This window comes from Zootoca vivipara, chromosome 16 (genome assembly GCF_965207765.1).
Source record: "Zootoca vivipara chromosome 16, rZooViv2.hap1.1, whole genome shotgun sequence".
Taxonomy (NCBI): Eukaryota; Metazoa; Chordata; class Lepidosauria; order Squamata; family Lacertidae; genus Zootoca; species Zootoca vivipara.
In genome coordinates, this window is record NC_142599.1 from 17913755 (window position 1) to 17926887 (window position 13133).

The 13133-nt window shown below is 52.8% G+C and overlaps 2 protein-coding genes across 12 annotated transcripts in view; one reads left to right on the forward strand and one right to left on the reverse strand.

Annotated features, from left to right (window-relative positions):
- The first annotated feature begins 1054 nt into the window (after positions 1-1054).
- Positions 1055-8440, forward strand: SELENOM (selenoprotein M). The gene is made up of 5 exons (XM_035097673.3): positions 1055-1217; positions 4226-4261; positions 4741-4775; positions 5535-5613; positions 7280-8440. The coding sequence occupies exons 4-5, from the start codon at positions 5548-5550 to the stop codon at positions 7475-7477; spliced, it is 264 nt and encodes an 87-aa protein (XP_034953564.2). The 5' UTR covers positions 1055-1217; positions 4226-4261; positions 4741-4775; positions 5535-5547; the 3' UTR covers positions 7478-8440.
- Positions 8441-9388: 948 nt separating this feature from the next.
- Positions 9389-13133, reverse strand: part of SMTN (smoothelin) — an 83910-nt gene continuing 80165 nt past the window's right edge. For all 11 annotated transcript variants that reach the window (XM_088659816.1, XM_088659815.1, XM_088659817.1 and 8 more), the window contains one exon: positions 9389-11574. In XM_088659816.1, the coding sequence (XP_088515942.1) occupies positions 11421-11574 (154 nt within the window). In that variant the 3' untranslated portion in view covers positions 9389-11420. The remainder of the gene's footprint in view (positions 11575-13133) is intronic.

The window sequence follows — 13133 nt, forward strand, 5'->3', positions numbered from 1 at the left end:
AACTACTCAATTCCGGAATCCAGATCCCAGGTTCACCCCATTCACACCTTAAATGCACCCTTAAGGCAGGATCTGTGAGCACAGAGACAAACTGGATGTTTTTTCATTTCCTCCCTCCTTTCAGAGAAACATTTGGTCAGTCTGGGAGAGTCAAAATGGTTTCAGGACTTGTTGTACTTGTTTGCTTGGTACATTTATTATATGTATAAGACCTTAAATTTTATTATTACAGTTAACAAAAAAAATCCCCATACAGAATTGCATTCAGACAGCTCAGGAGTCAGATAACTCTACCCTCCAGGATAACTCCATACCCTCCAATGAAAATGTCCCCATTTTCACACCCTCCAACATTTCTCCAATGAAAACAGGGGCAGCCGAAGGAAAAGTGGGATCAAATCAGAAACCGGGAAGGCTTCTCTAAATCAGGGACGTCCCTGGAAAATAGGGACACTTGGAGGGTCTGCAACTGCCTGCGTTCCTAAGGGAGAGATGCAAAGTGGCGTAGTGGTTAAACTTTAAAGACTCGAATTGAGGCCAAATCCACACCACACCATTCAGAGCGCGTCCAGCATACATTTAAAGCACACTGCTCTCTCGCAATGTATATTGGGATCTGTAGTTTGTTAAGGGTCCTAGGAATTGTCATCTGCGAAGGGGCAACTACAGCTCCCAGGAAACCTCGGGGTAAGGCGTGTGGTTTCGTTGTGCGCGGAAGGCGCCTTCAATGTGCAGGATGGTCCATCATGAGACCAAAGGTATATAAAGAAAGCATCGGGCCTCTGAGCATGTGCAGAGAGTAAGCAGCGCTGGTAGCACTGTGCAAGCACCCGGGTAGGGGCCACGTCCGTCGCCAATCCGCCTTTCCCTTTGGAGAGCCACTAATCCCGAGCTCCGCCTTGCCCTGCCCAGATGATGCTCCTCCCTGGAGAGCCGGGCGGCGGGGCGAGGCTTGCCGGCCGAGGCTCCTCCGCCTTCCCTTCGCGGGGGCTCCTCCCGATCTGACGTGGCAGCAGCGGCTCCAGCAAGCGGGAGGCCGCCGCGTCCGGAGCGCAGAGCCAAGAGCGCAGCGCGCGTCGCTGGAGTGAAGGTGCCCGATGGCACGTCCGCGCTTCGTGCTGCTGGTGGCGCTGGTGGTGCTCTCGGGATCAGGGCTGCTCCGCGGCTACGAGCCGGACTGGCGCCGCCTGGAGGGCCTGGCGAGAGGGAAAGTGGAGGTGAGATCGAGCCTGGAGGGCGGAGGGAGCTGGGTGCCTTAGAGCATGTGCAGAGGGCCTGGTGCGCCGGGGCCCGCCAGCTCCCTGGATTGAAGTCCCCACCCCACCCCACCCCAAGCAAATGTGGTCTCCCCACCACTTGACAGATGAAGCATGAAATGCGCTGGGCAGCCTTGAGCGAAGCGCTGGCCCTCAGCGGAGCCTGGCCTCCCTCGCAGGGCTGTTGTGAGGCTCCGTGAACAGGTGGCAGTCACCGCCGCAAGCCTTTGAAATGCGGGCGGGACATTAGAAAGAATTAAGAATGTAGGGGTGTGTTGTTGTTGTTTTTAATGTTGCTGCTGTTGTTGAAAGGCAGTCTATGGGGGGAGGGTCGTAAACAAAAAGAGAAAAGTGAGATTTGCTTCACAACAGATCACGCCAAACAACTACCAAGCCTAGCATCAGACAGAGATTGCGCAGAGCTTAGCCGTTCTTTTGCTATTCAGAGGTATACTGCCCTGGCATATGATTTTTCTATTTTACCATCATTCAGAGGGATATATGGGGTTACCCTAGTTGAGGCTTAGACCAGGGCTTCCCACGTTATAGTCTGCAGGCCATTGGTGGGCCACTGAAGTTTCAGGCAAGTCTGTGGACCATAATTTACCATGTCTGCGAAGAACGCTTGCAGCTGGAATTCAGATTGCTGTACTGTGGTTGAACTCTGGGACTCCCTGCCACAAGAGGCAGTGATGACCACCAAGTTGGGTGGCTTACTAGGAAGACTAGACAAATTCATGGGGGGGGGGAGAGGGCTATTGATGGCTACTAGCCACGCTGGCTCTGCTCTGCTTCCACGGTCAGAGGCAGCGGTGCTACTGAATCCCAGTTGCTGGAAATCACAGGAGGGGAGAATTGCTCTTGTGCTCAGGTCCAGCTTGCAGGTTTTCTATTGAGGCATCTGGTTGGCCTCTTTAAGAAGCTGGACTAGATAGGCCCCTGGCCTGGTGCAGCAGGCTCTTCTTAGCGTTCCTAATGCTTCTGAATACCAGTTTGCATCTAGCACAGTGCAATAGAATTGTGGAAGCAGGCGGGGAAAGTCATCTTCTAAACCCCTCTGCAATTTTCAGGTGGTCTGGGGGCACGGAGTGGAGGGGGCAGTTTGAGAACCACGGACTTAGAGGACCAAGGAGAAATCTGGTGCTATTCCCACGTATTCCCAAGTCTGTCCTTGTAGCCATTTTATTTTAGAGGCGAGAGGGGATCTAACAAAGGCCAGTTATCCCATGGGGCTGCATTGGTGGGGGGGTTGTTTTTCAGTCTGCTAACAGGTGGCCTTGGGCACACCTGCCGCAGCAGGTTCTGACAAGCCCTCGGAAAGGATTGTCAAGGGAACAGGGGGCGGGGGAACAGCTGTTTTTTCATGGTGGAAGGGAAAAGCTGCAGAGGGCGAATGTATTTGTGGGGTTGTCAACAAGCGTCCTGGGTTGGCAGAGGTTTCTCCGTCATAGAAACATGGAATTGTAGGGTTGGAAGGGACCCTGAGGCGCATCTAGTCCCCTTGGTGTCCCATATGGGGATCAAACCTGCAAACTTGGCGTTACCAGCACCACGCTCTGACCTGAGCTGGACCCCCAACTCCCCATCAGACCCAGAAACCATCACAGTCAGTGGCCAAGGACAGTGGGAGTTGACTTGCCCATCCTTCAGTTTCCAGCCATTGCTGTCTCCAACTATGGAGGCAGAGCACAGTCATTATGCCTAGTAGCCGTTGTTGCAGAGATTTAATTATGTGTTCCATCAATAAGTGCTTTCTTTTATCTGTCCTGACTCTTCCAACTTTCACTTCATTCGATGCCCACCAGTTTCTCTAGCCACTTCCTCCCCACCAGGCATAGGCAAACTTGCCCCTCCAAATGTTTTGGGACTACAACTCCCATCAACCCTAGCTAACAGGACCAGTGGTCAGGGATGATGGGACTTGTTGTCCCAAAACATCTGGAGGGCCGAGTTTGCCTATGCCTGCTCCACACCATGAATTTTTTTAAATAAACTTTAATTGTGTCTTTCCATTTCTCTGAGCTAAAGAGCCCTAAAGCTGCAGGCTTTCCTCAAAGGGCAATCGCTCCATCCCCTTTATCGTTTTGAACTACTGCAATGCGCTCTACGTGGGGCTACCTTTGAAGGTGACCCGGAAACTACAACTAATCCAGAATGTGGCAGCTAGACTGGTGACTGGGAGTGGCCGCCAAGACCACATAACACCGGTCTTGAAAGATCTACATTGGCTCCCAGTACGTTTCTGAGCACAATTCAAAGTGTTGGTGCTGACCTTTAAAGCCCTAAATGGCCTCGGTCCAGTATACCTGAAGGAGCGTCTCCACCCCCATCGTTCTGCCCGGATACTGAGGTTCAGTACCAAGGGCCTTCTGGCGGTTCCCTCGTTGCGAGAAGCCAAGTTGCAGGGAACCAGGCAGAGGGCCTTCTCGGTGGTGGCCCCCGCCCCGTGGAACGCCCTCCCATCAGATGTCAAAGAGAAAAACAGCTACCAGATTTTTAGACATCTGAAGGCAGCCCTGTTTAGGGAGGCTTTTGATGTTTAATAGATTATTTTATTTTTCTGTTGGAAGCCGCCCAGAGTGGCTGGGGAAACCCAGCCAGATGGGCAGGTATAAATAATATATTATTATTATTATTATTATTATTATTATTATTATTATTATTATTATTTTATTATGGTTGCCCCCTGACCTGGGGTAGCTCAGTCGGTAGAGCAGGAGACTCTTAAATATCAGGGTCATGGGTTCGAGCCCCACATTGGGTAAAAGATTCTTGCACTGCAGGGGGTTGGACTAGATGACTCTTGCGGTCCCTTCCAACTCTACAATTCTATAAAGGAGGTGCTGGCTGGCTGATGAGCTGTTGGGAGTTGGGTATCGGACAACATCTGGAGGTCTGCAGGCTGGATTTCTTGGGAAGTGTGTTTGTGTTTGATGGCATATTCATGCTCTGTTTTCTCCCTTTCAAAGAGCTGTGGAGGATGACGGCTGAACCGCCTGCCAGAGGTAAGTGTCGCTTCGTTCCTGCTCGCCAACAGCTACCGTATCACTCACTTCCCCTGGGTGAAGAAGTGCTGCAACGGCTCATAAGACAGAAGGCAGGGAGCCCAACAGTAGGTGGCGCCAGAGAGCCAATGACAGGCGGAACCCAACACATTCTAGATTTCCCCCATCCTCCTCCCTGCCAGAACTGAGATGGAAGAGAAAGAAGCTGACGGGCACGGCCACCTCCTAGACTGACTGAAAGTAGGGAGGCGGGCAGGTGGGGACTGGCTGAAAGCAGTCTGGGGTTGGTGGGGCATGATAGGGAGGGCATTCCACAACCGGGGCGCCACCACCGGAAAGACCCTGTCATCGTTCTGCACCTCCAACAAAGCCTCACCTGCTGATTGTAGGTTCCGAGAATAAACTGGGCTGGTGGGGCAGGAGGAGCCGTCTTATTCCATGTGTAATATTTGCATCTCATTCATTTTTTTCCTCCCTAGGCGAAGGCCTTTATCAATGAGGACTTGCCTCTGTAGTATCCTTTTTGTATGTTCCTGCAGGGCCTAAGCATTGGAGGTGGGGGAGGTGAAGGGGGGACATTACCAGGGTCCCCAGGTAGCCAGCTTCAGCTGCAAGCCCATCGCCCCCAAATTATTTATTTATCCTCTCTGGCCCAGGAGCCCAAACTTGAGAAATTCTGAACTGTCGAACCTGATGCCCTTTAGGATGCTGGCTGGGGCTGATGAGTGTCATAATCCGAAACCTTAGGACAGGGCTGTCTTAAGCATATGTGGCGCCGGGGTGCAAAGATCCGCCCGGCCGCCCACCCCCCAGGTTGCCCACCCCCAGGCGTGCAGGAGGGCGAAGCTGGCCAGCCGCCTCAGCGTCTCACTGGCTCGGTCGCCCCCAAAGATGCAGCACAGAGCCGCCCACAGCAGAAGAGCACACCGCGGTGCTCCGAGCGATGGGCGGGCTCTTCCCCAGAGTCAACTCTCGGGCCCTGGACTCTCAGCCTGGCACCCCTGAGAGCCCAGCGCCCCACACCCCTAGCGCCTATGGGTAAGACGGCCCTGCCTCTGGAGGGCACCAGGTTGGCAGTCTAACCAGGGAGCTGATTTGCTAAACCGGCTGGCCAACGCAACAGAACTTGGGGGTCCTCACTCACCCTTGCCCCAAACGCCTGGAGAGATGCTGCCAGTCAGTGTAGACAATATTGAGCTAGATGAGCCAGTGGTCTGGCTCTTTTACGCAGCTTCCTTCGTCCATACCCTACCTCCTTAACTGCCTTTTCCAGCCACAACCTTGACATGAAGCACCTTGCTGGAGCAGACCCCGAACTCATCCTGTTGAACTCACAGTACAAAGAGCTGGAGGTGAGAGGGAGTTATGATCTCCCCACACTGGTGTGACCCACCAGAGGATTTTTAGCTTCAGGCAGAACTGGTAGAGGTGATGCTCTTCACACGGAATATGCAGTTGCAGGAATAGTTTTGCTTTTGCTTCTGAATCGAACCATCAGGGCCCGCAACAAACTGTTGCAGCGCAGCGGCAAGAATTCATCTCTCTTAAGAATCATGGGGGTTTCTTTTTAAATCTTATTTTTCAAGGAGGTTTCAATGGCATTGAAGGGATGCTTGAAAGTATATAGGGAGCAGGTTGGTAGATCACAGCCAGATTGGTTATTGTTGTCCAGCAAGCCAGCTAGTGGGACTTTTAATTCCTCCTCTGCTGGACTAGCAAGAGTTGTATAGCACTTTAAAAGCTCCAGAAATATTCAAAAGAAGAGGGATTGGGTGCAGCAGGCTTTGCCCGGGGCGGGGGGGGGGCTTCTCTTCTGGAATCCAACTGCCAGATTTCAGCCATCGGCAGGTAAGATGCAAATCTTGCTCTGTGATGCTTAACAGGCTAATTAATGTGCTGCTCACACAGCAGAGGAGCAAAGGACGGTCAAATATGGGTGTAGCCAGAATTTATGTTGAGGGGGGAGGCAGGACACCCACCTGTCATCATCCACTGCCTGGCTGTGTCTTAGCAGATTCTGAATGAAACGTCTCAACCACAAGTGTTCAAAAAAATCTGTCAAAATCTCCAGCCATTTGAAAACTAGGAAGTTAAATAAAACAATTAACTTCAGGGAGTACCTTTCATGCGGTTGAAGGTAAAGGGACCCCTGACCATTAGGTCCAGTCGTGACCGACTCTGGGGTTGCAGCGCTCATCTCGCGTTATTGGCCGAGGGAGCCGGCGTACAGCTTCCAGGTCATGTGGCCAGCATGACAAAGCCGCTTCTGGCGAACCAGAGCAGCACATGGAAACGCCGTTTACCTTCCCGCTGTAGCGGTTCCTATTTATCTACTTGCACTTTGACGTGCTTTTGAACTGCTAGGTTGGCAGGAGCTGGGACCGAGCAACGGGAGCTCACCCCGTCGCGGGGATTCGAACCGCCGACCTTCTGATCGGCAAGCCCTAGGCTCAGTGGTTTAACCCACAGCGCCACCCGCGTCCCACTTTCATGCGGTTAACAAGTATATTTTGCAAAATTACAAAGAGCATGCCTTTTAAATCTTTTTTTAAAATCGGCTATTCCTTCTCCAATTTCTTTTTCCCCAATGTAGTTTTTCTGCGCGCACTCAGTGAGCATAGGCAATTTCTACTTTTAAGTATTTTTATTTACTTACTTGATGGGGGGGGGCAGCCCTGGCTATGCCCATGGATCCAATACCATCTGCATTTGGAGATGCTGGCGCCTATCCAGGTGGGTCTCAGCATGTTGTTGCCACCTGGCGAAGGAGGACTGTGGCTCTGTGCCAGGGCATGTGCTTTGCTTGCAGAAGGTCCCTGTTTCAATTCTCACTAGTATCTCCAGGTAGGGCAGGGCAGGTCTTTGGTCTGAAGCCCTGGAGTGCTGCTGCCCATCAGTGTAGCTCAGGGGGTAGAGCATCTGCCAGCCCCACTGCCAGCCTGTGTAAGCAGCACTGAGCTAGGTAGACCAATGCTCTTGACTTGGCCTAAGTCAACGCCCTTTGCATTTACTTTGCAGAGAATTCCACTGAGTGATATGTCCCGCAAAGAAATCAACGAGCTGGTGCAGAAGCTGGGCTTCTACCGGAAGGAGAAACCCGATTCGCCGGTCCCCAAAGAGTTCCAGCTTGCTCCTGCCCGGCCGCTCCCTGGTTCAGAAGGTGCCAAGGGAGAGCATGTGGCAGAGAGCAAAGGGGCTGCGGGTGGAGAACTCTAGATCTGTTGTGCTCTTAAAAACCTCAGGGGTGTCTTGTGTGTGAGTGTGTGCAAGGGTTGAGAACGTGGCTCGTGTTTTAATACATGCACAAGCATAGCTGTACCGGTGGGTGTGCACGGCAGGCTATGTTGTTAGTATATGCAGGGTTGTGTGTGCACGCCCGCCAGGTGGAGAGCCGAGGAATGTGGTCCCTTTCAAATCTACAAATCTGCTCTTCAACCCCCACCAGCAAAAAACAGCAAGATACGTACATGCAAAAAAAACCCTGAATATGCCACATTGGCAGGATATGCAACCAAACGCAACGTTCCCTCGTTGCAGAAATTTGGCTTTCATGCTTTAATTTGTTCTAGAGTAAAGAGCATACACTGCCCTGTCTGTGGAACGTGAGTAAAAAGTGGTGTGGAAAAAGCTGTGATCTCGGCGGTGTGGATTCGGAGGAAAGTGTGCTCTCCCCGCTGCCTGGGGAAACAGAGACAGACCTGGACTAGATCGCCTCGATTCCCACCTTGGTCTGCACACCATTTCTGTCTAGATTCATTTGATCATGCATAGCCCAGTCGGAAATGTTGGCTCTTTGTATAGCTCAGACCGAGCACCTGTGGCCTTCCAGATGTTGCTGGATTCCTTGCCCCCCCCCAAAAAGTTTTAGTTATGCTGGCTGAGGGGAGCTGGAGACCACCAACATCCAGAGGGGGCCACAGGTTCTTCCCTCCTGCTTTCGGTTCCCTAGCTGCTGTTCCTTGCAAGCCTTCGTGTTCTTCTGCAGCTGTGCCCCGCCTGCATGAGACAGGATGATACCCTCGGCTGAAAGCTCTTGGTGCCCAGGGTGGATAGTCAGTGTCCCATCAGGCTTCGGAGCACAGTGCGCTAAGGAACACGAGCTCAGTCACCCACCCTGCAAAAACAAAACAAAACCCTCTTGCAGTTGTGCCTAGGAACAGTAAAGTCTTTTACATCCACTGTGCTGGTATCTGTGTGTCTGTTGCTGGATAATTAAAAGTCCCAGGCTGAACTCTTCAAGGTGTTCCCCTGGGTCCTTGCCCCACCCCACCCTCTGAAACTCTCTGTGTTGAAGTGGTGAGGTGACCTTTTTCTTCCTTGAAGAGCACGAGCTGAAGGAAGAAGTTGGAAATTGGACGCTCTTTCCTTGTTCTTCCTTCAACTCTATCCGCTCTGTCTGCAGAGTCGAAGGAGGAAGTTGGAAGAGTGATGCCGTGGCCCTCCAGGGACTGCAGTTGCCCTAGTAGCAAATATTTTTAGGGGCACGTCTCAGCAGCTGCCACGCTGGCTAGAGACTCTGCCCTGCCTCACCTGAGCGGCGTGCCGAGTTGCTGGGAGAGGATGTGTCGACCCATCCCTCTACTGTGCGGTGTCCCCTGCTAGTGGGGGAGGCAAGCAGATGGTGACTCAAGGTGGCGGCGGCGCCCAGGCTCGAGGCATGCACCCACCCGTGCCCTGCTGCTGTTCTGCAGTTCTGCGCCCCCGCAGCACCACATGGAGGTGCCGGTTAGGAAGCACAGTCCTTCCCTTAGGGGGCACAATGCTTTCCATGCCCGGGGTGTTGGCAACCCATGCTACGCCACTGCTACTAACCCACCTCACAGGGTTGTGAGGATAAAATGGTTTGTGTGCCGCCTCAAGCTCCTTGGAGGAAAATGGGGGGTGTAAATGCAATGACAGGAATACAAAATCCCTTAATCCCTGGCCACTGGGCCAAGTGTGACGGAAGCCGGGAATCCAGCAACATCTCAGTAGCTCGAGTTACCCAGATCCTGCTGCATACCAGCCTGTTGCTGGCATTATCAAACAGCTGGAAGGCACCAAGTTGGGGTAGGGGTATGCTAACCTTAAAAGGAGTGAGCCCCAGAGGTTGGAGAACAGTACAAAGCAGAAACGGCCGCCAAAACAGTCTATCCAAACTTTTATTGTCTTGCTGGTGTCTACATAAACATCCTTGTGCTAGTGCAAGAACCGTTACAATCGGGCGCGTGGCTGAGTGCTGAGAGCGGTGTCAGAGGAGCACATCCTGCTGTCCGTCCCTCGCTCCAGGCTCCAGTCGTTCTCAGCTGGCTCATCTGCCCAACCTTCCCGTATTAATTGGCCCTCAAAAGGGAAGGAGACTTGTGCAAAGGGGCTGGGGACACCCAGGAGCGGCGTGGACATTGCTAAATGATGCACGGGCAGGAAAGCTGTTCCATGCAGAGAGGTCACACCAGAATGAAACCCACGTAGGTTCCCCTCTCTCCTGCCATGTTTAAGCACCCAGAGTTGACCACAATCGCTCCTGGGCTGGCAGAGCCAAGGGTGAATGCACACACAGGGCACATGGATGGGCAAGACTTGATTTCAACAAACTGGTGGCCAAGAGATGGGAACTGGCATGCCCTGTGCTTGCAAGGGAGCCTCTGAGCTGGTGCAGAGTGTGCCCTTCACCACCACCATTCAGACAGGGGACATGGTTTGTTTCTCTTAAAAATAATAATCTGTCTTCTCTACCCCAAGCAGCAAAGAAAATCCACTTCTCTGTCCAGTTACCCCACAACTTCAAAGGCTGCACTTTCTAAATGAGCTGATTTCAGGAGCCCTTTCGGTCAGGATTCAGGGGTGGCCCTGAGGTCTCCTCCTATCCCTCGTCCAGCTTTCACCCCTTCTTGCCCAGGAAGGAAGCTGTTTCCCATCTGAAAACTTGGCTTTTCCTACCCACTGGTACCAGCAGGGTTCAATCCAGAAGAGGCACAGTCCCAGCCCAGTGGGGCTTGTACACTACATTTGTAATTGGGTTCCTCTTCTGGAAGTGTGGGGAGGGGGTCACGAGGAAAATGCAAGACCTCTGCCTCTAAGGGGGTGAAGGTAGAGGCCCTCTGCCATAGCTCAGCGGTAGAGAATCTGCTTTGCATGCAGAAAGTCCCAGGTTCAACTCCCCGAGGGGGAAGAGTCTCCCTATCAAAAATCCTAGAGAGCCACTGCCAGTCAGTGTAGACAATACTGAGCTAGATGGACCAACAGTCAGAAGCAATATAGTAAAAGGCTTCATTCAGCTTCATGGCAGAACATCTGCTTGGCATGCAGAAGGTCCCAGGTTCAAGTCCCGGCAGCATCTCCAGCTAGGGCTGGGAATGTCCCCTGAAAGCCTAGAAAGCCACTTGCGAGTCATGGTTGCCAATACGAAGATAGAATGGGCCAGCGGTTTGGCTTGACAGAAGGTAGCTACCTACGTTCCTAACGTCTGGTTTTTTTTGGGGGGGGGCACCACACCTGTCTATAACCTGCTGAGCAGGCTCTGCACTTGCAAGGATCATCGCAGTTCAAGGATTTGGGGGAGGTGGGAAGCAGGGACGAATTAAGATCTGCACACACAGACGGCAACACCCCCTGTCTTTTTAACATGCTCCAGCATTTAGCCGTTCAAAGGTACAGACAAGACGCATGGCCAGTCAATCACACCTGCACAGGTCTCTGCCCTTAATGCTGCTCGGCCGTGCACGATGCAAAAAAAGGGGAGTTTTGAAAAAGGAGGAAACGGGAATAACTTACAGTAAATAACGACAATGACGACAATAATATAAAAAGCACGTGCGGATGAGAAGGGTAGTCCCGGTTCTCTCCGTAGAGCAGTCTAAGCTCGGCCGGTCCCCTCCAAACCGGCCTGGATTGCCAAATGCCCAGCCTGCTGTAGCGGGGTGTGTGTGTGGGGGGGGGTGTTGGTTCCTCTTGCCTTTTTGCTGCTGCGGGTGGCTCCTGCCCATAGTAAGAGTTCTCTGGAAGCAGGGGGGAGGAGGTGGGGCTGCAGGAGCACGGATCAGGACCAGAGGAGCAAGTGAAGACATCTTCCTTTCCCCTGCTGCCGCACGCGGGGTGGGTGGGTGGGTTGGTGGGGGGCAGACAGGCTAGACGGGATGTTTCAGAGGGAAGGGGGAGTGAGGGGGGCGGGAGAGGAAGGCTAGAAGCGCTGCTGCTGTCTCATCCGGAGCTCGTGGCGCCGCAGGTGGTTGTAGAGGGACTGTACGTAGGTGAAGACGCACTTAGCGTCCGGACGTTTCCCCATGATCATCATGTCTTCCACGTCCACCAAGGGCACGCAGTCCACAAGCACCCTGCAAGGGGGAGAGAGAAAGGGGGGAAATAGGTGGTCAAGGAAAAGGTAAAAAGGTCAAGGACCCCTGGACGGTCAAGGACCCTATTCATGTACGGCATATATTTTTATCACAAATAGCTGACAGCATCTGCTTATTGCACATCATCCGTTTGAAGCACATGGCTTACTGCAAAGAATTCTGGGAAGAGCAGTTTATGGCTCACAGAACTACAAAATCTTAAGCAAGTGTGGGTGAGGGGGAGAACCACCGGCTTAGTATGGGAGTTATAAGGTCTGCATTGGTCAAAAGTTTCATTTTTGTTTCATAGGTCACATCCACACCATATATTTATAGCACTATGATACCACTTTAAACAGTCATGGCTTCCCCGGAAAGAATTGTGTGAACTTTAGTTTCTTATAAGTGGTTAGGAGGCACCCATTCCCCTTCACGGAGCTACAATTCCCAGATTGTTAAGCCACTCTTGAGCTCTGGTGTCTGGACATTGAGTAGGGATGGCTACCAGCTTAAATTCATGGGGGTAAAAACTATCAATGGCCATTAGCCACAATGGCAAGGCTCTGCCTCCACAATGGTTCCTGAATAGGTAAAGGTAAAGGCCCCCCTGGACTATTAGGTCCAGTCAAAGGCGACTCTGGGGTTGCGGCGCTCATCTCGCTTTCAGGCCGAGGGAGCCGGCGTTTGTCCACAGACAGCTTTCCGGGTCCTGTGGCCCGCAGGACCAGGGGCGGAGGGGGGGGCGGTAGTTGCGGTCTGCTCCGTGTGTCACCACTGACACTCTCCTCAGGGCCTGCAGCACACCCGAGCCACACGTCTGTCTTGGGAGCGATGTGGGGGCTTGGGCGCCCGCAGGCTCCGCACTGCCCAAATGGTCCGCCCGCTGCCTCTTCCCCCCCCCAGCTGTAGGGCGGCTGAGTGGGAGGAGGCAGGAAGACTCCAGAGGCCCTGCGGTGTGCCGCATGCCGGTCCAGGCGCGCAAGTGGATTCCTCCACCGCTGAGCATGACCAAACCGCTTCCGGTGCAACGGAACACCGTGACGGAAATCAGAGCGCACAGAAACACCGGTTACCTTCCCGTCGCGACAATACCTACCGTATATGCCGGCGTATAAGGCAACTGGGCATATAAGGCGACCCCCTACTTTTCCAGTCAAAGTAGAGAGTTTGGGATATACTCGCCATAACGAGTATATCCCAAACTTCCAATGCACACCAAATAAAAAATTTTCTGTATCTCTTCCAGGCACCGAGGCAAGTTAGGGGGGGGGGATAGAGAGAGAGTAAGTGGCTGCCGCTTTCTTTCCATGCAGGGAGGAGGGAGGAAAGCCCCACGTGTCCCCTCGTCCTGCACGGAAAGAAAGCGGAAGCCGCTTACACGGTCACCGCATACGGTGGGGATGCGGCCGCGGCCGTTTTTGTGCTCCCCCCACCGTATGTAGCGGCTGCAGATATTATACCTGGCGTATAAGACGACCCCCAACTTTGGAAAAGATTTTCCTGGGTTCAAAAGTCGTCTTATACGCCGGAATATACAGTATTTATCTACTTGCACTGGC

What these genes read in the sequence shown, in the direction of transcription:
- SELENOM (XM_035097673.3), top strand. Translation starts at nt 5,548, where the DNA reads ATGAAGCACCTTGCTGGAGCAGACCCCGAACTCATCCTGTTGAACTCA. An exon ending in CACAGTACAAAGAGCTGGAG is followed by an intron (nt 5,614 to 7,279) that starts GTGAGAGGGAGT and finishes TTTACTTTGCAG; the next exon opens with AGAATTCCACTGAGTGATAT.